The sequence below is a fragment of the Bos grunniens genome, chromosome 13 (genome assembly GCF_055505025.1).
Source record: "Bos grunniens cultivar Pamir isolate PY7600 chromosome 13, Bosgru_T2T1.0, whole genome shotgun sequence".
Taxonomy (NCBI): domain Eukaryota; kingdom Metazoa; phylum Chordata; class Mammalia; order Artiodactyla; family Bovidae; genus Bos; species Bos grunniens.
Genome location: NC_141177.1, coordinates 5,507,703 through 5,533,821, shown reverse-complemented (window position 1 = coordinate 5,533,821; position 26,119 = coordinate 5,507,703). Strand labels below are relative to the sequence as shown.

The 26,119-nt window shown below is 48.4% G+C and overlaps 1 protein-coding gene across 19 annotated transcripts in view; it reads left to right on the top strand.

The window, feature by feature from the left end:
* Positions 1–26,119, top strand: part of SLC9A8 (solute carrier family 9 member A8) — a 74,513-nt gene that overhangs the window by 36,098 nt on the left and 12,296 nt on the right. For 4 of the 19 annotated variants that reach the window (XM_086331404.1, XM_086331403.1, XM_086331407.1 and 1 more), the window contains exons 7-12: positions 344–378; positions 5,287–5,430; positions 12,772–12,910; positions 14,362–14,467; positions 21,275–21,391; positions 24,069–24,151. In XM_086331404.1, the coding sequence (XP_086187530.1) occupies positions 344–378; positions 5,287–5,430; positions 12,772–12,910; positions 14,362–14,467; positions 21,275–21,391; positions 24,069–24,151 (624 nt within the window). Of the gene's footprint in view, positions 1–298; positions 379–1,077; positions 3,575–5,286; positions 5,431–6,440; positions 8,606–12,771; positions 12,911–14,361; positions 14,468–21,274; positions 21,392–21,954; positions 22,176–24,068; positions 24,152–26,119 lie in introns of those variants that run through there. The other 15 variants (XM_086331411.1, XM_086331413.1, XM_086331412.1 and 12 more) reach the window with 8 other exon arrangements.

The following is a 26,119-nucleotide window of genomic DNA, read 5'->3' as shown; positions in this document are numbered from 1 at the left end:
TCACCTTTACCGCTGCCTCTATGGCACCAGAATAAATCTGTCTGTCATGCAGCCTTCTTCATTGCTCAGCTTCCAGCATCAGAGGGGAATAAACTTTAGAGAAGAAAACTAGTTAATTTGGCTTGACGAATGTAGCATTCTCTGTCATACTTTTGACGTATGATGATCAGATGCATGCCTAAACTAAAACTTAGGAGTTTTCTGTATTTTGCAAGTGGTTTGGGGACTGAAGATTAATGTCCATAAAGTCTGTAATAAAACACTAATGGACATTTCAATCTTCTTGGCTGTTCTCCAGGGGTTTTTTTTGTGTGTCTGTGTGTTTGTGTGTTTTATTTTACAGGCTGATGTAATCTCTAAACTCAACATGACAGACAGGTAAACCTTTCATCCTGTAACACCCATGTGGCTATACTTTTTTACTGGGGAAAGTTTTCTCCGTATTGATTTCCTGACTTCTCTATTGTGTCTCTTGGTTTGGCTGACAATTTCTGCTGTAGAATCTATTCTGAATTGATGTGTATCTCCAAAATGAATCAAACTGTCTTGAAGAATTTTGAAGATCTCCAGTCAGTTGCTGACAGGAATGATTTAGTTTCAGCTTTCAAGGGAATAACTCTTGGTTCATTAATTGCCCCCGCCCCCCCCCCCCCCCCCCCCCGCCTCACACACACACACACACTGCAGGCTACACATTTGTCCTTTTATTATTAAAGATCACCTGCAGCTCATTTCTAAAGCTTTTCAGTGGCCATAATGGAAACTTGTCTCTTTGATAGGTTGGGGATGGAGTCAGGGGTGAGGTGTCAGCCTTTACTCTGGGATTCCCACTAAGGGAGCGGGGAGGGGGCGGTGGAAGCAGACAGGGCCGAGGCCTCTGTTGTGGGCACCCTCCCCAGCCTGAAGCTACTCCGTCGGACACTCAGAGCTGCTGTCTAGGAGCCCAATCCAGAAATTTCCATAATCAGCTTAGCAGGAGGCAGCCTAGGCAGCTGTCTCTTGGAAGGTACCAGATCTAGTGCTAAAGAAGTGCACACAGAGTGTGACCTGGTTTCCCCTCACTGAGACGGCCAGTGAGTCTGCAGCCCATCTCTCGTGTTTCTCTGCCAGGAACACTGGGTTCTGTCCTCTGGCCCGGCTGGGGCGCTCAGAAGTCAGACCCAGTGCTCAGCCCTGGGGTCCCTTTCACTGGATCGGTGAGAATTTACAGTCTTTACAGCAGCACCTTGGAGCCCTTTTCTTGAGAAATGTGCCTTTGGTAACATCAAGTCCAATCTTGTTTTCTCTCCAAGGACATAGATCTCAAAGCTTTTGTTGTAAGATAGTCTCGATATATAAATAAGTAGGGAAAGACGCATTCTTGTTTCACAGGGAGCAGGAAGCAGAGCAGAACTGACAGTCTGTATTTTGAAGGTATTTTGCAACTGAAAAGAAACGCTCAAAACCCAGTGGCTATAAAGGCAGATGTCACAGCATTCATTCCTTCAGCCTGTTTAGGAACAGCTGGTTAGAGATGCAAAAAATGCTCGATAAATCCTTGTGAAATTGAATGGAACCGATGGATGGGATGTTCAGGAAGAGAGGAATAAAAGAATTGGCCCTTAGACAAGCAGAGTAAGACCCAGGTGGAGTTTCTCTGTGGGCAGACACTTCCTTTCCTGTTAGAAAGTGACTGTCGCACAGATTGCGGGGGTGGGAGGGGGTGTCCTCTGGGGGAAATTAGCCAGTGGTTGTAAACCACACAGCTGCAGGGCCTGGTGGAACCCTTCACAGAAGGAAGCTGGCCAGGTGTGTGTCTAGAGCTGGTGACGGTGGTGAACCAGGGAGCCCGCTCTCTCTGAAGGGGGCCGCCACCTCAGGTGCATCTAGTAATTACTATGTAGAAACGTGGGCCTGGAATGACCAGATACCTAATTGTTTAATTCAAAAGAGGCCAAGTTTCTAGATTTTAATAGGGGATTTTTCCAGTTTTAAATGTTGACCACTTAGTCCTGTTTAAAACACCATGCCTGTCAAGCATGGACCCCTGCACTGTAGAAACATGAAAATAACTTTGTTGGACAGAAGATTTTACGTTATGGGTGTTTCTACCAGAAAGCTAGTTCCCTCGTAGATAACACCCGGTATTATTTCACCACCCAGTCCATTTTCTTTCTGTTTTGTGGACCTTGCTGTCATTGGGGATGACGGACTCAAGAAAAGGCATTGTTCAGTTGAACTTCTGGCTCCTGGCCTTTGAAAGACTGGGTCGTAAGGTGTGATGTGGAGAAGCTGAGGGCAAGATCCAGTGACCGCTTAGAGGCAGGGCCCTCCGTGATCCAGACAGTTCATAGTTCAGCCTCTCCGTGTTCTCTGTCAGAAACACTGTGCCCTAGTTTAGATTCACAGCCAAAGCCACATGTGCTATGTTCGTGCCGAGCACGTCTCCCCTGACTTCTTAAGGGAATGTCAGACACACAGGAAGGGGAGGCGCTGCACGCACACGACCCCCTGGATTCCACAGTCACTGTTAAGCTAGATTTGCTCAACACGGGTCTTGCCATCTCTCCATCCCTCTGTCCATCCATCAGTCCGTCTTCTCATTCCCACTCTTCGATTTCCAGGTCAGGATGCCACGGGGACTGTTAGAAAGAGCAGCAGTCAGTCCTCTTCAGTGCAACTGAAACCCGGCACAAACTCATTTTAGCAAAAAAAAAAGGAGTTTGTTGACTCGTAGAACTGAAGTGTCCCCAGAGTCACGGCTTCCTGTACGACAGCCTCTGGGGACCTGGTGTCCGGAACCCCTCCTCTCACGGTCTTAGCCTTTCCCTGGTCAGCCTCACCACGGGCATGCTCACCCCACTTGGCAGCACCAGTGGCTCCGGGCTCACGGTGCCCCTCACTTCAGCCACCCCTGCCATAAGGGCCAGCCTGATGCCCGGTGACCTGATAACATGCCTGGTGACGGTCCTCTGACCAGGCTCGGGTCCCCTGCCTACTCCTTGCACCCCATGCAACTCCGCAGCTGGAGAGTCGGGGGGGCCAGGCTCCACAAAGGAAAACTGAAGGTCACTGGATCTGGGGCTGTGGGTGCTCCCTGAGGGGTGGGAGGAGGGGCCAGCCGAGCCACATGAAGTCAGTGCCGGACGCACGACCTGCCACGGCTCCCAGGTCCCCACCCCGCTTCGGGACGTACTTTCCTTTTTTAAATTTTTGGCTGCAACTCACTGCTTTCAGGATCTTAGTTCCCCAACCAGGGATTGAACTCAGGCCTTTGCAGTGAAATCGAGGAGTCCTAACCACTGGGCCACCAAGGAAGTCTCCAAGATGTATTTTTTAGACACTCATCTTCCTTCAAGGCCCCTTTTATGTGCTATGGGTGAGGAGAGTGGGACTAAAAGAAGAGAGAATCTCTGTGGGTTTCAGAGCGAGGGCCTTAAGGCCAGCCACCAGCAGGTCACAGCCTCCCGGGTTGGTGGAATCCCCTTGCCCTCCCTCCTGCCTGCCGCCTTCCCCAAACAGCAGCGCAGACCCTGAGAACACCCGTGACTAAAACATGGCACTCACCGCCTGGGCGCTCCTGGCGGGGCAAGAGGTAAGGTCACAGCTCACAAAGTGCATGACTGTCTGTGGGGGCAGAGCAAGTCTGCGAGCTGCAGTCTGAGCTGAGAGTGTCCCAGGGCACTGTCGTGGAAACCAGAAGGCCAGGTTATTGATTTATGAAGAGCTCTGTAGCTGACCGGGCAGCCAGGAGTCCGCTCCTCCGGCACTCCTCTCCCTGAGCTCAGAGCTGGATGATCACGGAAGCTGCTGGGGACATCCAGGGGACAGCACACCCTGGTCCCCAGGCCAAGTAGCCCCTCTTCCCTCCTAGAAGGGAGGACGGGAAGCGGGTGGATAGGCTCTGGCTTACGTCTCTACCTGAGACTGTCCCGTGACAGCAGCAGGGAAACAGTGCCAGGTGTAGCCTTCTGAGGGAATCGAAGGCTTGCAAGAACTCTCAGGGGAAAAAGACAAATGGGTGAGAGAATAATCGTCCCAATTCCTTAGGCAGCCCCCAGGGGTGACCTGGCCTTGCCTCCCTCCCAGCCTCCACATCTCCAGCCACTCTGGTTCACTACACTGCTGCCAGGCTCACTGTTTTGCCTCTCAGGCAACCAAGCTTGCTTCACCTCCAAGGGGGCTCCATCTCCAAGCTTGCTCCACCTCCAAGGTTGCTCCGCCTCCAAGGGGGCTTACTCTGGTCACTGCCCCCAGTGCCTTGGCTTGGCCACCCACTTCTTGTCACGTAGGCCCTTGTTTCAATAATCCTCATCTCTTCAAAGAGGCCTTTCCTGACCACCCAATCTAAGTGGTCCCCACCCACACCATCCTGCCATGTTCCTCTCTCATCAGCCTGACCACCTGTGTAGCACTGGCCGTTTCCTGAGCTGGTCTTGGCCTCTGGGCATCACTGTGTCCAGCGCAGTGGCTAAGGTCCCCCACTGCGAGTCAGCTGGCCTGTGTTTGGATCCTGCTGGGCAGGTTCCTTAGCCTCACTGTCCCTCGGTTTTCTCCTGTGTAAGCGGGGCAGTACGAGATGCAAGCCGGTGTCATATGGTTGCTGTGTAAATTATTGAGTTACTATCTGTAAAGCGCTTAGAACAGTGCCTGGGACGTGGTAAATGCCACATACGTATTTGCTGTTATTAGCCTCAGTGCTTGAAACATACTAGGCGATGCATGTGCATTGGAGGAATTAGACCTTCACGGGTGCTGAGGTGAGCACTCTGGCCTGGTGAGAGGCAGCCCTGGTTTTGATGTCTGCCACCCGAGCCGCCCGGCCCCTGTAGCACGCTGGAGGTGCTGCTGACTTTCGGCACTCCTTAGATGTTGCAAATCTGAGTGGACGCTGGTGACGTCACAGACGGTACTCCGGTGGCCTGGTGACGGGCAAAGCACAGGTCAGACCCAGGAGCACATGGGCCCTTTGGGTTCACGGCTCCAGCTGCCCTGACCAAGAAGGCTGGGATGTCCGTCATGTATTTAAGCAGAAGCCTTCCCTCAGTCACTGCTCAAGATGAAGTCTCTGTACTTGTGGTGGAAAACCAGGCCATTCCTAACAGCTCCTTATAGAGTGGGCCTTTCACTGCTCCACCCACAGTGTCAATCAGCAGGTATTTTAAGTGGAAAACAAGACACCATCTTCTGTAGTTCCTTCAGCTACAGGGTGTCCTGTTATGTTACACTAAATAGTCTTTGACTTTTACTCTCTGGACCAGGTGTTAAGCATTACAGAGTTGCCCCTTCCTTTTCTCTTCTTGACAGTTTTGCATTTGGCTCCCTGATTTCTGCTGTTGATCCAGTGGCCACTATTGCTATTTTCAACGCCCTTCATGTGGACCCAGTGCTCAACATGCTGGTGTTTGGAGAGAGCATTCTCAATGACGCAGTCTCCATTGTCCTGACCAAGTAAGTGTGCTTTCTTCAAGCGGCGGAACTAAAGGGCCTCATATCAGAGGGCAGATATCCGCGTGCAGCTGCACGTACGGCTGCTTGTCCTGTGGGTGATTTGTTCGCCGCTTCTCTGTCCTTCTGTCCCGACAAACCTTGGTGTGCCTCAGGAATACTGTCAAGGCCCAGGGTGATTAGAGGAGAATCCTTGCCCTGGAGGACCTACCTCCTAGCAGTGCTTTTATTTATTTATTTAGGCCGGGCCGCACAGCATCAGGGATCTTAGCTCCCCGACCAGGGATTGAACCTGTGCTTTCTGCATTGAAAGCACAGAGTCTGAACCGCTGGACTGCCAGGGAAGTCCTTAGCAGTGCTTTTAAACTAAGCCCAGCTTGTCATCAGCATCACGGGGTGCTTATTAAATGTCGCATTGCCAGGCGGCACCCTCAGAGCTCCTGATCCAGTAGGTCTGGGGTGAGTCCCCAGAGGACAGCTGAGCAGCCAGTTGAGGGATCAGTATTTGGACAGGATTATTCCAGACGAAAGCAGTCAGCAAAGGCCCTGTTCTCCCACTTGTGAGCCGGTGCAGGGCACCCTCCTTTTCTCCGCTGTAAGACATCCTGCCTTAAGCTGCTCTAGTGTGAAGGCTGCTTTGGAAACTGCGGGTCTTTTCAGTTGTTTGTTGGTATCACTGCCCATGTTGACAGTAGCTGAGAAATTAAAGGTGTGTCATGAAATGTCAGGAAGTCACTGTGGGTACTTCCCTCGGGGTCCAGTGGCTAAGACTCCTTGCTTCCAAGGCAGGAGGCCTGGGTTCAGTCCCTGGTCAAGGGAACTAGATCCCACATGTGGTAACTAAAGATTCTGGATGCCACACCTAAGACCCAGCACAGCCAAATAAATAATAATAAATTTTTTTTTCAAGTCCTTGGGCAAAGGAAGTGAGTCTGAGTTATCTCAGATGCATTTCTTGGATGCAGGGCTGTTTCCTTGCCTTTGCACTCTGCAGCTGGGGTGTTTGTTAACAGGTCCTGCCAGGAGGGCCCGACGGTCCTGCCAGAAAACCGAGAAGGCACAGACATCAGAGCAGCTAGAGAAGGGAGCCCTGTGCGGGCGTCAGAGACGAGTGAAGAGCGTTCGAGGGGCCGCTCTGCGTTCTGTTAGAGAGTAGCTTCTCCTTTCTCTGATTTTGGACTTGCTTTCTTTGTTGTGGGATTCCTTGCAAAGCATAACCACTCAATATAGACTACATTGACAATTCTTGTGTTGGAATAAAAGAATATTTTTGTAGTGAAAAGAGCCCAGATCTTGGAGTGAGACTGACCTGGGTTCAAGCTCCAGTGATGGCCACTCATAGCTGTTTGACCCTGGGTCAGCTCTTTCACCTCTTGGAGCCACTGGTGTCTCAATATTAGAGTGAGGGTGATAACGCCTCAGCGTAGGATTCGATTTGGGAATTTACTAGATAAATACACTTACATGAAAAGCATCTGCCATTAGGGACTTCCCTGGTGGTCCAGTGGTTAAAAGAGTCTGCCTTCCAATGCAGGGGATGCGGGTTTGATTCCTGATTGGGGAACTAAGATCCCACATGCCACAGGGTAACAAAGTCTGTGTGCCCACACACCACAGCTAGAGAGAAGCTAAGGCACAGTGCAGCCATGAATAAATATGTTTAAAAACAGAAGCGTCTGCCGTCATGCGAGGCAGTGACGGCGTCTGCCGTCATGTGAGGTCCTCTCATCTCCTCCTGTCCCCCAGCTGCTGTGTCTTGTTTGTCCCTTTTTGTCCTCCTTTTGCAGAAAGAACTTACCAAATGTTGTTTAATTGAAAGAGGGGCTCACCAGACCTTAAAACAAAAATATATGTATATATTCTAAAATAATACATATATTCTGCATATAAAATTTAGAAAACTCTAAAAGGAAGAAGAAAAAAGAAAAAACAATACATACATTGTAACTCCCAAGAGATAATTACAGGTAACGGTTTGGTAGATGTATACATGTGTTTTATTTAGATGGGAATATATTATAATGTTTCCATTGAGCAGAGTTGATAAAATAGTCTTCTATAACATCATTTTATCAGTTGTAGAATGTTCCTTCTATGGATTTACTGCGCTCTCTTTGACCAGTTCCCCATTGTTGGCTTTTTTACATTTCTCTTAAAACTTTTTATAGTTTTATTAGGAGATCATCATATATCATGCTTTAAGAGCTTTAAAAAATAATCTGATGGCAATATTTTTTTTTTTTTTAAGATCTGCTTTGAAAACCTCTTAGCTTTCTGGTCTTTACTTTTATCTTGTGTCCTGGCTGTGCATTTGAACTTTTGTGATAAAGCGTTTTGCCGAGGGACTTCCCTGGTGGTCCGGTAGTTAAGGATCCGCCTTCCAGTGCAGGACACATGGGTTCGATCCCTGGTCAGGGAACCAAGGTCCCACATTGTAAGGAGCACACGCACTGCAGCAAAGAGCCCGTGTGCACAGCCAAGACCTGATGCAGCCATGAGTAAATGATCTTTAAAAAAAAAGAATTTTGCCTAAATTGGAGGTGACGTCAGGAGTTATTTTTATAGATTAGGAGCTAAACTCAACTGATTTATCTCTGATTTATTTTTTTCCTAAATCTCTCAAGGTAGAATCTTAGTTTTGAGCTTTTCCAGGTCTCTTTGCCACAAAAAAAGGCCAAAGCTTAGGAGATACTTTGTTTTTTTAAATGAGAAAGGATGGAGTCACTGTACCTAGCCACACATTTTTTCTGGAAAAGTACTTTTGAAGGCCAGGATCACCTCTGATGACAGTTCCCAAAATTGGATCAATGGGCCACGTGCATTTTCCAGCTTTCACCTCCTCTGATGCTGGTACACAGGCTGGGGCGGGAGTCACTGACCTAAGTCAGCCTCTGACTCGGCCGGTTATCCCGTGAGCCCGTTGGCATTTTCAGGGAGAAGAGGGAGGTGGGGGAGGGGGCGTGGCAGGTCTGCCTTGTGTTTGTCGTGTAGGAGGGAGGTGTTGTCCAGCTTTCCTTGGTTACAAGGAAGAATCACATCTTGTTTTTAAGTGTATACTTCATAAATGACTGTTTTCAAAGTGATCCGATGATGATGCATTTATCTTTGTAACTGAAGATGTTAATGAACTACCCCCTTTTTTTAATGTTTTCACTTTCATAAATGCCAGAAAAGCTAAGTGTCTTCTGTTTTCTTCATTAAGCTTAATTATTTTTAGCTTTGATTTGTTACTTTGACAGTCTATTCTTAAAATAATTGCCGTAGAAACCTTTTGTTCTCTCCAGCTGCAGCTAAAGCTCATGAAATGGATCCTGAATCAGTATTACTTTTTATTCTTTAAGGTATGAGAAACATGGCCTGAAGAAAAATAAAATGCACAAAATCTCCAGGCCAGAAAAGGTCTGAATCCTCCCTTCATTTGTCCTGAGTTGGGAAATCACTGGCCGTGGCCTGGGGTCTGCTGTTAACCATTGTTGTGACCTCACCCGTTAGCCACTGTCTTTGGCCCTCAGCCTCCTTTGCATGAAAAGAAAGCAGTGATGCCAGCTGGCACCCTGGCTGTGGTCATGAAATGGGGTGAGGGTGGGACGCTACTCAGGTCATCTGTGGGTCGGTCGTTTGAGGCTAGAGGTGCCCTTCACCTTCAAAAGCACTTCCCCAGTAGGAACCCTGTTGGTTCCCAGCATTCCCCTGGGTGGGATGTTAACCCATGATCTGCTGGGAAAGAACAGGAATGGGGGCGATTGGAGTGAGTTTGGAAAACATTTATGTGAGAAAAGTTAGTTTTCTTTTTCTGCAGGACTTTTTAAAACCTTTACTGTGTTATATTGTGCTGTGAATCTCCACAAAAGGCTGAGGTTATCTGACCAAGCCATCCTTTTATCAGAGATTATCCTGCCCTTTTTTTTTTTTTTAATTGGCTGTACCACATAGCTTGTGGGATTTTAGTTCCCTGATCAGGGGTCAAGCCCCAGGCCCTCAGCAGTGAGAGTCCAGAGTCCTGGCCACTGGGCCTCCAGGGAATTCCTGAGATGATCCTGTTTTAAAGGTATACTAGTTTGGGGCTTCCCTGGTGGCTCAGTGGTAAAGAAAGTGCCGCCACTGCAGGAGACACAGGTTCAATCCACGGTCTGGGAGGCCGTGCGCCACAACTGTTGAGCCCGTGCTCTAGAGCCCAGGAGCCACAACTGCTGAAGCCTGCGTGCCCCAGAGCCGGTGTTCCGCACTGAGAAGCCCATGCCCCACAGCTGGAGGGCCGCCCCAGCTCGGTGCAGCTAGAGAAGAGCCCCACAGCAACGAAGACCCAGCACAGCCAGCAAAAAAAAGAACCCTCCCCACACCAAAAAATTATACCAACTCGGGACTCCCCTGGTGGTCCAGGGGTCAAGAATCCGCCTGCCAATGCAGAGGACACGGGTTCGATCCCCGGTCCGGGAAGATCTCCCATGCTGCAGGGCAGCTCAAGCCCATGCACCACAGCTACTGAAGCCCACTCACCCTAGAGCCAGGCTCTGCAGCGAGAGAAGCCGTCACAGTGAGAAGCCCGCACACCGCAACTGGAGAGGAGTCCCTGCTCACACAGCCAAAAATAAATAAATTAAAACGCTTAAAGAAAACGAAACCAGTTCATGAAACACTGGTTAATGAGGCCAAATGTTACTCTAGACTAGTCTTTGTTTTGTTTACTGATTCAGCAAAAGTCTGTTGAGTACCTTCTGTGTGCTGGGTTCTGCCCTAGGCCCTGGACATACGGCAGTGAGTAAGGTGGGCACAGGCATGGTCCTCATGGGATGATTCGCTAGTTCTGCGTGCTGTGCAGGGGAAGTTAGGCACCAGGAGAGCCTGTAAGTGCGCCGGCCTGTGTGAAGGCAGATGTCCCTGAGGGAGGGTCACTGACCCTGGGTTCTGAGAACAAACGAGTTGGCTGGAGCCCAGGAAGAAAGACAGGTGACCTGCAGGGAGGTGCCGGTGGTGGTGGGGCCCGACCTGAATAGGAGGAAATGAGGTGAGAGGTGTGGTGGGGAGGATCAGGGTCAGACTGGGTTTCCTCTTAAACATAGCAGTAAACTGAGGATGGGTTTTGCTTGGGCTAATAACCTGATCAGGGCTTCCCAGGTGGCTCAGTAGGAAAGAATCCCCTTGCAATGCAGGATACCAGGTTTGATCCCTGAGTCAGGAAGATCCCCTGGAGAAGAGAATGGCAATCACTCCAGTGTTCTTGCCTGGAATCCCATGGACAGAGAGGAGCCTGGTGGGCTACAGTCCTTGGGGTTGCAAAGAGTGGGACACGACTGGATGACTAACACACACGGTAACCTGATCAGATATGCGTTTTCAAGGGATCATTCAGGCCCCTGAGTGTTGGGTTCTCCTAGAAAGAGCAGGGTGTTTATATGCAAAGATCAGAGAGGCAGAAGCCCTGGACTGGAGGAGGATAGCAGAGGGAGGGAGAGAAGTGGATGGATTTGAGAGAAGGTGTAATCAGCAGAAGGAAAATACTTAAGGAGAATAAATATTTTAACGGTAAAATGGTTTTACCTTTGGGGATGAAACCAACAATTGCATTTAACGGCTGCTGACATTTTACCTTGCTGTCTAACAGTGAGAGAAAAGTCCTTTCCGTTCTTCCTCCTAATACCCTCCAATCCCCACTCTGAGCCTTACCCACAGACATGTCTTCTTGAGGCGGCTCCATGCTACCTGGCTTCATACCACAGCCTCAGTTTCAGGTTTGTATCTCACAGGAGCCCCACTCCCCCACCCCCACTCCATCCTGAAAACACTCCCCGTGAATCCTCCGGGCCTTCCAAATAAAAGACCGGCTCCTTAGCTGGGTTCATCAACAGCGTTTCACAGTCTCGCCCTGTCTGCTGCTCTGGCCTCACCTCTTAACATTATCCTCCCCATGGACCTCTCCCCCCACACCCTGTTCCTATGTTCTATCCACAGTCATCTGTGTGATTGCAACGTGTTGCTGGGCTTCCCTGGTGGCTCAGACGGTAATGAATCCTCCTGCAGTGCAAGAGACCTGGGTTTGATTCCTGGGTCAGTAAGATTCCCCTGGAGGAGGGAATGGCAACCCACTCCAGTATTCTTGCCTGGAGAATCCCATTGACAGAGGAGCGTGACGGGCTACAATCCTTGGGGGTCGCAGAGTCGGACACAGCCGAACGACTAGGCACAGCACAGCACCTGTGTGCTGCTAACCTGGAGGCTCCGCGCCTCCGCACATGCCATTCCCTCTGCCCTGAGTGCCTTCCCTCATTTCTTCACCTGGCTAACTCTTCTTTAGCCTAAGTTGAAACCCAGCCCGTGTGTCATAAAGAGCCTGCTTCTACAGCCCCACCTGTCTGAGTTAGATGCCTCCACGTGTTTCCTCTGCTCTTTCCTGATGTTGACTGAAAATAATGCACAGCCTGAGAGTTGCGAGTTCAGTTTTATTTGGAGCAGAATGAGGACTGCAGCCCGGGAGACGGCACCTAAGCCAGCTCCAAGAAACTGCTCCGAAGAGGTAGTGGAGGGAAAAAAACTCAAAAGAGAGGCATGGGCGGAAGGTCAGCTTCTATGATTTTGGTGAAGGGAGCATTCAGCGCAGTCAAGCACTTACTTGACAAAAGGCTTTCTGCTACTAACGAGGAGCTGATGTCATCATGAAGGGATTTAGTGCTCTAGATACGAGGAGATGCAAGGATTGGGATCATGCAGTCAGTTCCTGTAAATAACTATCCGAAGACCTGTTCCACCAGTTTCCCTGGAGCACAAAGTGCATTCTCCACCGTGAAGTCCATGCAGGGGATGTGTGTTGAAGGCCAGCAGCGCAGGCTTCAGTCTGCACAGAGGCATGTGGCAAATGCCCTTGGCAAGCGCCCGTTTGTAGTTGACAACTGAGGTGGCCCTAGTTCCCGTCTGTGTGTTCCTGTGTCTGTTTCTTCTTCTTTTGGGCCATGCTGAGTATTAGTTTGTATTCATGGGATCTTTCTTGTGGTGTGAGAACTCTTAGTTGAATCTAGTTCCTTGACCAGGGATCAAATCCGGGTTCCCTGCATTGGGAGCTTGGAGTCTTAGCCACTGGTCCACCAGGAAAGTGCCTCCATCTGTTTTTCTCCCTTATTAGACTACAGCACTCCCTTAGGGCAGGGACCTGCTCTCATCTCCGAACCCTTAGAAACTAACACGGTGCCTGGAACAAAGTAGGTGAACAAATAAATGTTTGGCTAACAGGTTGAATGATTGAATGAATGAATGAAAGATTAAGCAAGAAGTTAAGTTTTGAGTCCTAAGTTAATTTCTGATAACTTTGTCTATAACATTTTAACTTCTTTGTGTTTTTCTTTTATTTCCTAGCACAGCTGAAGGTTTAACAAGAAAAAATATGTCAGATGTCAGTGGGTGGCAGACGTTTTTACAAGCCCTTGGCTACTTCCTCAAAATGTTCTTTGGCTCCGCGGCACTCGGCACCCTCACTGGCTTAATATCTGCATTGATATCCTTTTAATATGATGAACACGCGTGGCCAGGAAGATTATTCCTAATTACATCCATCTCTCATCATTTTCTCCAGTTCCTTAAGGGGACCAATTGTAGTCTAAAGTCATACTTAAGGAGGATTTTTATGCTTAGTTTTGGTTTGAAGAGCACTTTAAACTCAAGGATTTTAAAATTTAACATGTGAAATGTAGCATGTCACTTTTCAAAGCTTAAAAAACATGTACATGGTTGAATATCAGGTCTGATTTTGGGGTCTTCTCAGTTCCCAGAGTATGGAAACCGCATTCAGATGAATTTCATTTTCCGCTGTCTCACTTTTCACATTAAGAAAATTGGAAATTAATTTCCTTTGAAAATGTCAAATTGAGCAAATCTCTACCCCACTGAAAGTATTTATCTGGATGAATCAGGAAAGAGGCTTTCAAAATGAGCTCCATGTAAGTTATTTGCACTGATTTTGTGGCTTAACGACCCACAAGCTCTTCCAGCCAGAGAAACAAAGAAACTTGTTAAGGCCGCTGACACCTTTATTGCTGTAGAAAATGCCGTGTTTAAGACAGGAACAGGCACCAGACCATTTCTGTGTGCGCCTGAGCCAGGGAGATGGCCACCTGGCCTTCCTCCACGAGCAGTCTGTCTCGCAGACGGCCAGAAGAGCTGCTTCTGCCTCAGACAGGCACATGTGTCTGCTGTCCTGTTAAATTTTCCCTTCAGTTCCTACGTCCAGAAGTCTCAAGGTGCTGTTGAGTTGGCTGACAGCTTCTCATATTGTACCAATAAACAGAATGGAAAAGAAGACTTTTTCCAGTTCAGTATTTTCCTCTGCATTTATCTCTTTCTTTAGAAGGGTGGAGGAGAGGGAGAGCCTCTACCTTAATGAAGCCGAGTAGATGGGTGCCAGCACAGGCCTGCGAACGACAGTAGAGCACGTAGAAGACTCTCCTTTCACAGGAGCGTGGGTTTATAAAGGTCCAGGGATGGGAGAGAAGGTCCTGCAGTAGCGCACTGATGCCCACGGTTCTGGAAACCCCGTAGTGACCTCGTTTGATGGAGCAGGAGGCGTGGAAGGGGGACGCAGTGCTGGAGGCAACCTGGCAGAGTGGGCTGTGCTCAGGCTGTCTGCCGGCCCAGCTCTGCCCCCGCTGCTCCCAGGCCCTCCAAGTCAGCATTTCCAAATGAATTGACTTGGATGACTTTAATGTTCCCCGTTGCTTGTCTCAGGAATTTACATCTTTCAGTATTTTGTCAGATTCCCTGCCTTAAAACAAGAGTCCTCCCTACAGAGGAAAAAGTCTGTAATGACAGATTTTTCACTCGTTACCTTGGGTGTTCCCACATCTTTGTATCCAGTGTTTACCCTTTCTATTTGGAAGGCCATGGTTTTGTGACTTCTCTAGATCACCCATAGGGTCCTTGGGTTCTTTTTCCTTGACAGTTGTCATTTACGTGCTAAAGCACATTGACTTGAGGAAAACACCTTCCTTGGAGTTTGGCATGATGATCATCTTTGCCTACCTTCCATATGGGCTCGCAGAAGGGATCTCGCTGTCGGGTAAGTGATGGAGAGTGTTGAAATGCTGGGGCACTTTGTCCTGCCTGGTTAAAGAGCTTCTGTCGCTTGGGTCACTCTCAGTCACACGACACAGCTTAGAAGAGCTCGAGCAATGAACAGGGCTTCCTGGATCTCTAGGGAGAGTCTGGATTTAGACCCGGCTGGGTGCAGGGACTCAGTGTTCCCGTGGTCACCTTTTTCTCTTTACCGCTATCTTGTAGCAGAGATCAAAATACCTCTTCCAAGGTTGCCTCTTTCTCAAAGCAAGCCCTCTGCAAGGCCTTCACTCAAAGCATGGGGTCTGACTTCCAGGGGCAGTCACCAGGCGCTGTCACCCACTGATCTGCATTCTTTCACTGTGGTTTTGCCTTTTCCAGAATATAAATGTCATATGAAGGGAATCATGTAGTATGTAGTCTTTTGTGACTTATCTGTTTCAGCTATCATAATCTTGAGAGACACCACATTTTTGCTGTATCCATAGTTTATGCATTCTTACTGAGCTGTTTTTTCCATTCACCATCCGAAGGACATTTGGGGTTTTCCAGATTTTGACTGTTACTGTGTATATGTCCGTTAATCTTGGATAAACAGGTAGAAGTAAAGCTGCCTGGCTTTACGGTAGGTGTATCCTCTACTTTATCAGAGACCGCCAGGCGTTTTACAGAGGACTGGGCCGTTTTGCATTCCCACCAGAGTGTATGGGAAAGTTTCGGCTGCTTCACATCCTCACCAACACTTTAGTTTAATTTTAAAAGCTAGCCGTGTTTATATCGGTATGTGGCAGTTTGATTTTGATGTGCCTCGACATAGTTTGCCTCATGTTCCTCTTGGGATTTCTTGAACTAAATGGGTTTATAGTTTATGTAAAGTTTATGGCTTTTATCAAATTTAGTACATTTCTATTGGTTTCTTGAAATTTTTTTCTGTTCCTCCTCTGCTGTTGAACAGAATCCTCTTTGCTTCGGGTCACTGTCTGGTGTCACGCATGGGTTCTCTGTGAGAAGGTCTTGCCAAGGAGGAAGGAGAGAGAGGACTCTGGCCGTTTTCCCTGGCGAAGCTTGTGAGCCTCAGGGTTTCCTTTGTTTTGAACCCCAAGCCAGTTCTCTTGGATAACTCCATCCCGGTCTCTGCCGTCCCATGCCTCTCTTATCTTTTGGCTCTTACATGAATACTACCTGTGAGTCACTTGGCTCTAGTGACTCACTGTGTTTACATGGGTTTTTCTAAATCGTGTCCCACCCTCCTTGAGAGGAACACTGAGTACCTGTTGGCAAACATACATTTCATGCATCCTTTGGAAATTTGTGATTAAAATGAAGGGATGTTTTTCTTGTCCTTTCTTCAGAGAGGCAGTGTTTTCTGTTTGTAGGGGTTTCATTTCCTTAGAAACTTCTGCTCTGTACGCTAATGGGGCCAAAGAGAGCCCATGCAAGCCAAGAACACGCTCATTCACCTCTGAGTAACAGGCTGGCTCTGCCCACGCTCTGTGGGTGGGATGTTTGTCACGCAGGGTTTTCAGAGAAGAGGGGATTGGCCTGTTACTGTAAAAGCAGCAACGGGAGGGGTGACTTCAGTGCTGCCCCCCCTTTCTCTTTGTGCTCTGCTCTTCCTGTCGCCGAGGTCACCAGGACCACCAAACAGCACACTCTCCCTGTGTAAATGTGTGTGTTCAGAACACAGCGATTAAGGGCACCAGACAGACCTGGTTGGAATCCTACCCCCACCTTTCATTAGCTGCGTGATCTCAGACAGCAGACTTGAAGTGGACATGATAATACAGGTGTCCCCCGGACTTCCCTGGTGGCGCAGTAGGTAAGAATCTGCCTGTAACTCGGGACATGGGTTCAGTCCCTGGTCCAGGAAGATTCTGCGTGCCTCAGAGCAGCTAAGCCCGTGTGCCACAGTTACTGAACCCGAGCTCTAGAACCCGTGAGCTGCAAACTGCTGAGCCCAAGTTCCACAACTACTGAAGCCCGGATGCTCTAGGGTCCGTGAGCTGCAGCTGCTGAAGCCAGAGCACCTGGAGCCTGTGTACACAGCGAGGAGTCCTCCCCGCTCCCTGCAAGTAGAGAAAACCCAAGCGAAGGAACAGAGACCCAGTGCAGCCGTAGATCAGTAACTTTTTAAAAAAGAAATGATGCGAAAAAGAGAAATCAGAGTGACGTAACAGAGCAGCAGGGGGGCAGGAGCATCCCAAGGCGGGGGGCAGGAAGCTGTCCTCGAAGTGGTGCCGTGGGGCTGAGACCCACGTGGCAAGAGGGAGCTGGCTGCCAGGGAGGCTGCAGGAGGTGCCAGGGAGGCCGCAGGAGGTGCCAGGGAGGCCGCAGGAGGCGCCAGGGAAGGTGGGTCGGCAGCAGATGCTGAGGGTCCCAGGTGGTGGGGGCGGGGTGGGAGGAGCTGGACTTGCTCCAGGAAGAGCAGGAAGACTGGGTCTGGGCCAGAGGGGCAAAGGCTCCGACCCACACAGGGTTCTTAGACCTGGAAATGAGTTGGGATTCTGTTATACAGGCAAAGCTAAGTGTTGAGGGACTTTTTAAAAACCACTGTGCTAGGAATACATGCCATATCTGTAATACGACCCTGTTTATTACTTTTTAGAGATAGATAAACTTTACGACAGCACATGGTAAAAGAGCTGGCAGTCTGCACGTCCAGCTATTAATAGTAGTTGCCTGTGGGCAGGCAGTGTGAATGGAGAGTCTCTTGTTTGACTGTTTACCTCTGAGTCCGGATCTTATAGCGCAATATGTTTCTGATTGGGTCATCAGCAAAACTGCCTAGGGCTTGACTCGGCCTTGGCCTTCAGGAAGTGCAGTGTGTTTTACCCACAGTAAAGGTCAGTGCAGCAGAAATTACACACGATACTCTTTCAACTCCTGCCTTTTGGACTTGAATCCCTTTAGTCCTCAATTACATTCGAAGCCATAGTTCTAACTAAGACTAGAAACGGATTTCCTCCCACCTCCCTCCCTCTCTCCCTCCCTCCTGTGAGGCTGATCATTGGCTGCACTGCGGTCCACTTCCGTAAACGCTGCCTTCTGAAAGAAGTGAACACATCGGGATTCTTCATTCCAGGTCATGTTTTAAGTTCCCAGGTCTTTTATCTCCAGGACAGAGACGGCTGGCACCGTCTTCCCCTTCAGTATCTTTGAGCAGCTGCAGTGGGTGAGGGTCTTCTGGGGGTGACGTCATCCAGGCTTAGGGAGGGCGTGCGAGCTGACCCAGGGGCTTTGGCACCCACTGCTGACCCTGACTCTCCTTCAGCCCCCGGAACTTGGGAGTTCCCCTGACTCCAGACTGGATTGGCATGGGTTGTGGCTGGCTGTCCACCCTTTTCTTGGCCAGAGAGCCCATTTCTATATGGTCCAAATTCAGCCCCCAAATGGGGTTTATCTGTTTAGAAAGTTTTAAACATTTGAGTTAGTAGATGTCATTAAAAGTTGGATGATGTCTGGGAATTCCTAGAGGTCCAGTGGTTAGGACCCAGTGTTTTCACTGCAGGGGTGTGGGTTTCAATACCTGGTTGGAAACCTAGATCCACAGGCTGTACGGTGCAACCAAAGAAGGAAAACATTGGAAGGTTTCCTAAGAAGCAGCTTTCTGGCATCCCTCAAAAACCAGAAGGAAACAAAGATTGGTTGGCACTTGGTCCCCATCCACAGAGCTGCTGTCTTCCCTTTGCAGATGGGCCTGTGCCTTCTCCCTACACGTGCCACACACCCACTTACTGTTTTTATCTTTGTTTTTATTGTCTGGCCCCTGAATTAGGGTTTCTAACCCCTGGCCTAGTACACCAGACTCATGGGGCCAGCCTGACCCTTTGTGCACTGAGCCTGTCTCCTTGTTTCCCAGGGGGCAGTGGCCTCAGTCCCAAGGGAGCTTCCACATTTTGCTGTCAGATATGACTTCCTGGAGCCTTGGACTTTCTGCAAAGTCAAAGTATTAGGCGCTCAATTCAGTTCAGTCGCTCAGTCTTATCTGACTCTTTGCGACCCCATGAACCGCAGCACGCCAGGCTTCCCTGTCCATCACCAACTGCCGGAGTCCACCCAGACCCACGTCCATTGAGTAGGTGATACCACCCAGCCATCTCATCCTCTGTCGTCCCCTTCTCCTCCTGCTCTCAATCTTTCCCAGCATCAGGGTCTTTTCAGATGAGTCAGCTCTTTGCATCAGGTGGCCAAAGTATTGGAGTTTCAGCTTCAACATCAGTCCTCCCAAAGAAATCCCAGGGCTGATCTCCTTTAGGCTGGACTGGTTGGATTTCCTTGCAGTCCTAGGGACTCTCAAGAGTCTTCTCCAATACCACAGACCAAAAGCATCAATTCTTCAGCGTTCAGCTTTCTTTATAGTCCAACTCTCACATCCATACATGACTACTGGAAAAACCATAGCCTTGACTAGACGGACCTTTGTTGGCAAAGTAATGTCTCTGCTTTTTGATATACTGTCTAGATTGGTCATAACTTTCCTTCCAAGGAGTAAGCATCTTTTAATTTCATGGCTGCAGTCACCATCTGCAGTGATTTTGGAGCCCCCAAAAATAGTGTCACTGTTTCCACTGTTTCCCCATCTACTAGTCGCTCATTTGTCTCCAACTCTGCAATCCCATGGACTGTAGCCCACCAGGCTCCTGTGTCCATGGAATTCTCCAGGCAAGAATACTGGAGTGGGTAGTCATTCTCTTTTCCAGGGGATCCTCCTGATCCACAGATCAGATCCAGGTCTCCTGCACTGCAGGCAGACTCTTTACCATCAGAGCCACCAGGGAAGCCCAAGTGGGAGGCTTTCTGGAGTGACTATTTAATGTCAGGCCTCCCGAGGGTTGTGACAGCCTTTGTCTGTGGGCAGAATGACAACATGGGCGCAAGCCCACTCCTGTCACAATTTACGTGGTTGTGATTCACAGTTTACATGGTTCAGGCTCCTCTGGGGTTGACTTTCCTTCAGGGTAAGAACCCCGAAGTCTCAGCTTTGCAGTGAATTTGCAGTGAATTTGCAGTGAACCCTTCTTGAAGCTGGCTAGCGAAACAAAGCCCTTTGAGAGCCCAGACCCAGAACTGTCTAGCACTGGATTGCGCTGAAGAAAAAGAGACCCTTGGGACAGTTGCACAGAAACCAAAGTGAGCTGTGCTGCGTGCCCCCCACCGCGGCGGTTCCGGGCTGTCCCTCTGTCACCTCACGTTGCCGGTGGCATCCATGGTTTGGGTGCAGAGTCAGAAAGAAGCTCTCCCGGTGCTCGCCTGCAGGAACTTCCCAAGAGGAGCAGATGAATCGAGGGGACAGTCGGAGGGTTGAGGTCGTGCTTTATCTAGTGGAGCAGAGGCTCAGAGTGGCTTCTGACTGCCAGAGGCTCGCCATTGCTCTGAAGTCGCCAGTAAGGAAGTCTGCTGCCCTCTCCTCTCCCTTCTCCAAGCTCGTCAGGTGTGGCTCATGGGCAACGTTGCTGGAATTTCCCAGCCCGGTCTCCTTTTGGAGCAAAAAGGAAAAAGCAGACAAGAATTTGCTGTTTTCCTAAAAGGGCCAGGGGATGAAATGTTCCAGCTTGTGCTCTCTCTCCGGCCAGCAAATACCTTTTCGGTGCCACAAAGAGTGGGGTTTTCCTATATTTTGTAAAGTGTCATTTATACAGCAAGCTTACCGGTTGAAACATCTCCAGTGCAGTTCTGTTTTTCACTCATTTTTAACTGGAAAGTTAGCTGGTAATCTGTTTCTACAAAATGGCAGAAGTGAGTTAAGTTTTTGCTTATAGACTTTGACTTGGAATTCATGTATCTTGGCAGCTTTTTTAAAGGCTTTGTAAAAATCTCAGCTTATTTACATGAAATAAAGGCCTCTTTGCTGCTGCCTCAGCAAGAAAGCACGGAGAGGAAAGCCTGTGTTAAGTGGCTTCAGCAGTGATTAGGGCAGTGGACAGAAGCTGAAACTCGCATGCTCAGAGCACAAGAAAAGTTGTGGATGCTCTCATGGAGACCGTTAAAGAAAAAACACGTCACTTAGAAAAAAAGAAAAACGTCTTTCTTTTCATATTATAAGGTTAATCCATGGTGACGGTGGGAAAATCAAAAATCACAGTACAACAGGGACTTCCCCGGTGGCCCAGTGGTTAAGAATCTGCCTTGCATGCAGGAGGCCTGGGCTCGATCCCTGACTGGGGAAGTTAGATCCCACGTGCCACTAAGCAACTGAGCCCATGCACCGCAAGTACTGAGCCTGGTGCCTTAACTCGAGGGTCTGTGTGCCACAACAGAAGGTCCACACGATGCACTGAAGGTCCTAGGGGCCACAGCTAAGTCCCGATGCAGCCAAATAAATACATGCTTTTTAAAAAATTAAAGTACAGCAAAGTAAAAATCCACCCATTCTTTATACCCAGATTCTTATGTCCCCTTTCTGCCCCAAGAATGTTACCTGCCCCCCTTCTATCCACGGATGACAATGACGGCTCACACCTGCTCCGCCCTGGTCTCGTGAGGGGCCCTTGACATGGCTTCTCTTCATTACCCACCTAAGAGTTCCATGGGCAGGCACTGTTAGTCCCACTGTACAGTTGAGAACACTGAGGCTTGGGGAGGGAAAGAAACTTGACCCAAGGTCACCCAGCTGGTAATGAAGCTGCCAGAGAGCTGGGCCCGTAACATTTCTCTGGGAAGCCTCAGGTATTACTTCTCCTTTTTCTTAAAACACCTAATACTGGAGGCTGCGGGGACTTGTAGGAAGTGTGAGACATGATTGCGTGTCACATGGCAGGTGCTTTTCTGCTCTGTTCATGGCTGTGCGCTTCGCCCCTCTGTCCCTCTCCAGGCATCATGGCCATCCTGTTCTCCGGCATTGTGATGTCTCACTACACACACCACAACCTGTCCCCAGTCACCCAGATCCTCATGCAGCAAACCCTGCGGACCGTGGCCTTCTTGTGCGGTGAGTTCGGCCTCTGCAGTCCCGTGCGGGCCTCCCAGAGCTGCTTGTCCTTCCTTTCTCTGTTCTAGGAGTCCCTTGAGATCTTCCCTGGCAGAAGAGGCAGCAGAATCCCTCAGGGCCAGATACCGCACTCCCTTATTTTGTGTTAGTTCCTCTGGCTTTCACACATTCCATAGAGCTCTAATAACAGGTGGAATTTTTGAACCCTATAACTTTAAAACTGAAAATAATGAGAACTGCTATAATTACGAACATTTGAGATGCGTACATTTAAAATATGTGAAAGTGACATTTCCAAAAGTCTGTTCCTTGGAACTGAGATTGATAAGAGATTGATAAGAGATTGATAAGACTCCATGGGACTTCCGTGGTGGTCCAGTGGTTAAGACTCCATGCTTCCACTACACAGGACGAGGTTCGATCCCTGGTCAGGGAAGTTCCACGTGCTTTGAGGTACGGCCAAAAAATGAAAAAAGACTCCGTAGTCAAAAAAGAATTTGGGAAATCCTGGGGTAAATAAAGTTTAACAGGGACTTCCCTAATGGTTCAGTCCACTTTTGCAGGGGACTTGGGTGAGATCCCTGGTCGAGGAACTAAGATCTTCATGTCGCCCGGCAACTCAGTGGATACACCGCAACTAGAGAGCTCGTGCACCGCAACTCAAAATCCTGCACCATGCAGTGAGGCGATCACGTGCCACAGCTGAGACTTGACACAGCCAGAGAAATAAATATATAAATAAGTATTTTGAAAAAATAAAGTTTAACAAGTTTCCGAACTGTGAGACTTTTCAGCTAACATGCATTGTGAATCTCTACGAGAGAGAGAGTTTGAGCATTTCCCAAAATGTCCCAAGTATTTCTTGGTTCACAAGTCTCCTGAAGGACGTGTCGGGCCGATCCTGCATTAGAGGAGGGAGTCAGGGCCACACTGACATTTCTCTCCAGCAGTCTCAATGAGGCACCAAACTCTGATGAAACCTGGACCCCGCCAAGTTTATACCTGGGAGTGAAGGCCCCAAGTGACTCCCCTGCTTGTCATCGTCAGCACCACCCCTGGCATTTCTAAGGGCCGTCTCATATCCAAGCGGTAATTCCACACTGTCATGGGCTAGGGGTCAGGGGCAAGCTGTACAGAGACTTCATTCCACAGACAGGGAGGCTCAGGCCCAGTGGTTTGAGCACGATCTCGTAGCTAAGAGGTGAGTCTGGTAGCTGGTCTGTCCCTTCCTAGCCCAGTGGGTATTGTTTGCACAGCACTCTTCTCGGAAAGTCATGGCCAATGACTCTGAGTCTCACCACAAAGAAATGTAAAGCAAAACATCCGTCAGATTCTATTTTGAACCCATCAGATTTTAAATTTGGTGATTCCCCACTTCTGGCATGAATGTATAGAAAATAGGCCCTGATGATGGGCATGTACATTGGTGCCATCTTTTTAGGAGAGTCATTTGCAGTATCAGTCAGAATTTCAGAGGCACATGTTCTTTGGACCCAGTGATTCTACCATCAGGAATTTAGCTTGTGCACAGAGGTATTTGCAGTTGCTTTTTCTTTGGGGAAGATCGAGGGAGGTGCGCCCAGAAGTATGGGATCCTAGTTCCCAACCAGGCCTGGAACCTGAGCCCCTGCATTTGAAGCATGGAGTCAACCATGGTCCGGCAGGGAAGTCCCTGTTGTAGCTTTCTGAATACTAGAAATAGAATCAATCTAAATATCCATCACGGATTCATTTTTAACCATGACTTATCCACATAATTGTATTCGTGCTACCAGAGAACAGCATTACCTAGATCGGAATGTTTTCTAAATGAGCTGATTTCAAAAGGTGACAAAAATATTTGATAAGAAAAATATTCGAGGAGGAGAAGGATATGTATACTGTCCAGCTTGTAGACTTGTTCGAAAGGGATACACATTTGAAGACGGAAAAAAAAAAATACCATTGCTAAATGTTTTAAAACAGCCTTGATGTTTTATGATGTTCAGCTTTTAAAATAGAGTCTTTGTCTCCCTGGCTCCAGCGCTCTTCTGGAGGATGTCACAATCTAAGCAGGGAGCCTAGTGCTAGAAATTTATAAGGTGCTTTTTCTTAGAATACACAAGTGGCTGCTTGTACAGCAAGAGTAAATGTCAGCTTCTCTTGGATTTGTGGAGGGGAGCCAAGAGTTGAAACGTATCTCTTCCTGCAAATCCTGCAGGGTGTAAGCCTTCTAAACTTGTGGTGGCATTAAATATGTGAAGTCAGTGGCTTTGTCCGCTCTGGCAAAGAAGTTGACAAAGGGCCCTTTCACACGGGTTGTGTGGTGTCTGCAGCCACTTTGCTCTGAATTTCTGCCACTGTGCCGCAGTCAGGATCCTTGCTAATCACAGTGTTCAGCAAATGGACAGATTCATATATTTATCCTTGTCCCTGGGTGGGAAAGTATTTATTTGCATGGGTGTTTGACAGCTGGCTCATTAAATTAGGAGATTCTGCATAGCAAGCACATGTTGCTTGTTGTGATAGGGAAAAAAAGAGAGAATCAAAGGACAAGCTTGACCAGGATTTTCCAGAAAATAAGCAGTGTTATACTGGATTCTGATTGACTTCTGAAATGTTTGTTTGCATAATGAGCCCATCCTGTCTTAGAAGAAAATAGTTGAGGCTGAATAATCCATTCTTTGGTTTGTTTCAGAAACATGTGTGTTTGCATTTCTTGGCCTGTCCATTTTTAGTTTCCCTCACAAGTTTGAAATTTCCTTTGTCATCTGGTGCATAGTAAGTATTTTCCTTGTTTTTTTATTTAATGACTTATTTGTAGATCAATAACCACATATTCTGGATTCATTTATGTAACTGTTAACTGGTCATAGTCAACAGCTACATAGACAACCTCTGTTGCAAGTTTCTTTTCGTTAAAAAAATCATAAACATATAATAAATGGGAAAGGGTGAAATAAAATCCCAAGAAAAGCATTTTTGCTTGGTTTTTAATTTTACGTGACCTGTTGCATTGTATAGTTGCTAAGTCGTGTCAGACTCTTTGCAACCCCATGGACTGTAGCTTGCCAGGCTCTTCTGTCCATGGAATTTCCCAGGCAAGAACTGGAGTGGGCTGCCATTTCTTCTCCAGGGGATTTTTCTGAGCCAGGGATCAAAGCTGGCTGCATTGGCAGGCGATTCTTTACCATCTGAGCCACCAGGGAAGCCCTGAATTGTTACAGTCTTCTTCAGAAATTATCAGTTCTTTTGTGTCTTCCCTGATGGCCCAGTGGTTAAGACTGCACGCTTCCACTGCAGGGGGCACGGGTTTGATCGCTGGTTGGGGAACTAAGATCCCACGTGCTGTGTTGAGTGGGACACACGTGTGTGCACACACATAAAATACAAGTTTTAATGTTAGATGGGAAAAGCAGATTTCAGAATTGAATGTGTAATTGATTATAACCATGCAAAAGCAGTATGCCTAGAAAAAAAAATCTGTAAGAAAATACACCAAATATTCATAGTGGTTGGCAAACTGGGGATGATTTTCTTTTTCTTTTCTGCATTTTTTGGATGATTATAATGAATACACTGAATTCTTACTACAGTTTCCTTCTTACATGTCCATTTATAAGAGTGACTTTGGACACTTGTTCAAGGTGAAGAATCCAGGGCCCTTCCGTCCTCTGGAGATTCATCCTGAAGCATCATCATCCCCAGTGATTCTTACCATCAAGTAGACTTGGGAAAGTGTTACAACTGGACAGGAGAGGGGTGCTGGCAGTAGAAGACGAATTAGGATATGCCTTTAAGAAAGGAAAATAGAAGTTTAATGATTTGAATTAAAATCAGATTTGGGAAACGGGAGAAAAACAAATGTTTCAGCATTTGAAAGAAAGGCCCAGCTCCCTCAGGCATCTGATGAAAGTGGCCTCAGTGGTGAGCGTTCAGGCATCTCGCCTCGTGTCCCAGGCCCCTCGCCCGTGGCCCTCCTGAGTCTCTGCTCCCTCCGTGTGAACCCAGGGTCCTCCTGCTGAGTCACACGCCAGCCCGAATTGGGTCTCTGTATTGTCTTTTCAGATCCTCTGTTAAGACACTTGCAAAGCACACCTCGTTGAGTTAGTGTAATTCATCCTGAGTTAACTTTTATTACCAGCTCCACTTAACAAGACCCAGATGTTGAGAGGCAGGCTTTTTTTTTTTTTTTAATCACTGTCACCTACCATGTGCAGGCCAGTGAGGCCTTCTTCCTATTTGCATATGGGGGACCTGAGGCAGAGAGGATAAGGAGCCTGTGAAAGATAGATGTTTTTCTTTTTGCAGTCTGGGTGCTTCTGCCTTAGTCAGCACAACCTCATGGCTTTTGTTACTGTTATGTGTCCTCCAGACGCAGGACAAGAGAACAGGAGCCCAAGTCTTTTACAGCAAGTCCGATGGCCTCTAGTGTGGTCACTGGGTGGAAGAGGCCAGTTTGGTCACACCTGGAACACAGACCTGGGGGTGGAGGACTCGCCTCAGAGGGTGAGACAGGGACATGGCGATCTCAGCCATGGGTCCGGAGGGAAGGAGAAACGAAATGGGTGCCTGGGATGGGGACTCAGTTTCCCCCCAGCACCTGGTCAGTCTGGCCCTCCTGCCCCTGGAGGTAGCCTGTGCCATTCAGATGGAACACCTTAGGCTCACTCAGCAGTCAAGGGCGTGGGCACTGGGGACTGAGCCAGGCTTGGGGGATTTGGCTCCACCACTTCCTGCCTGTGTCAG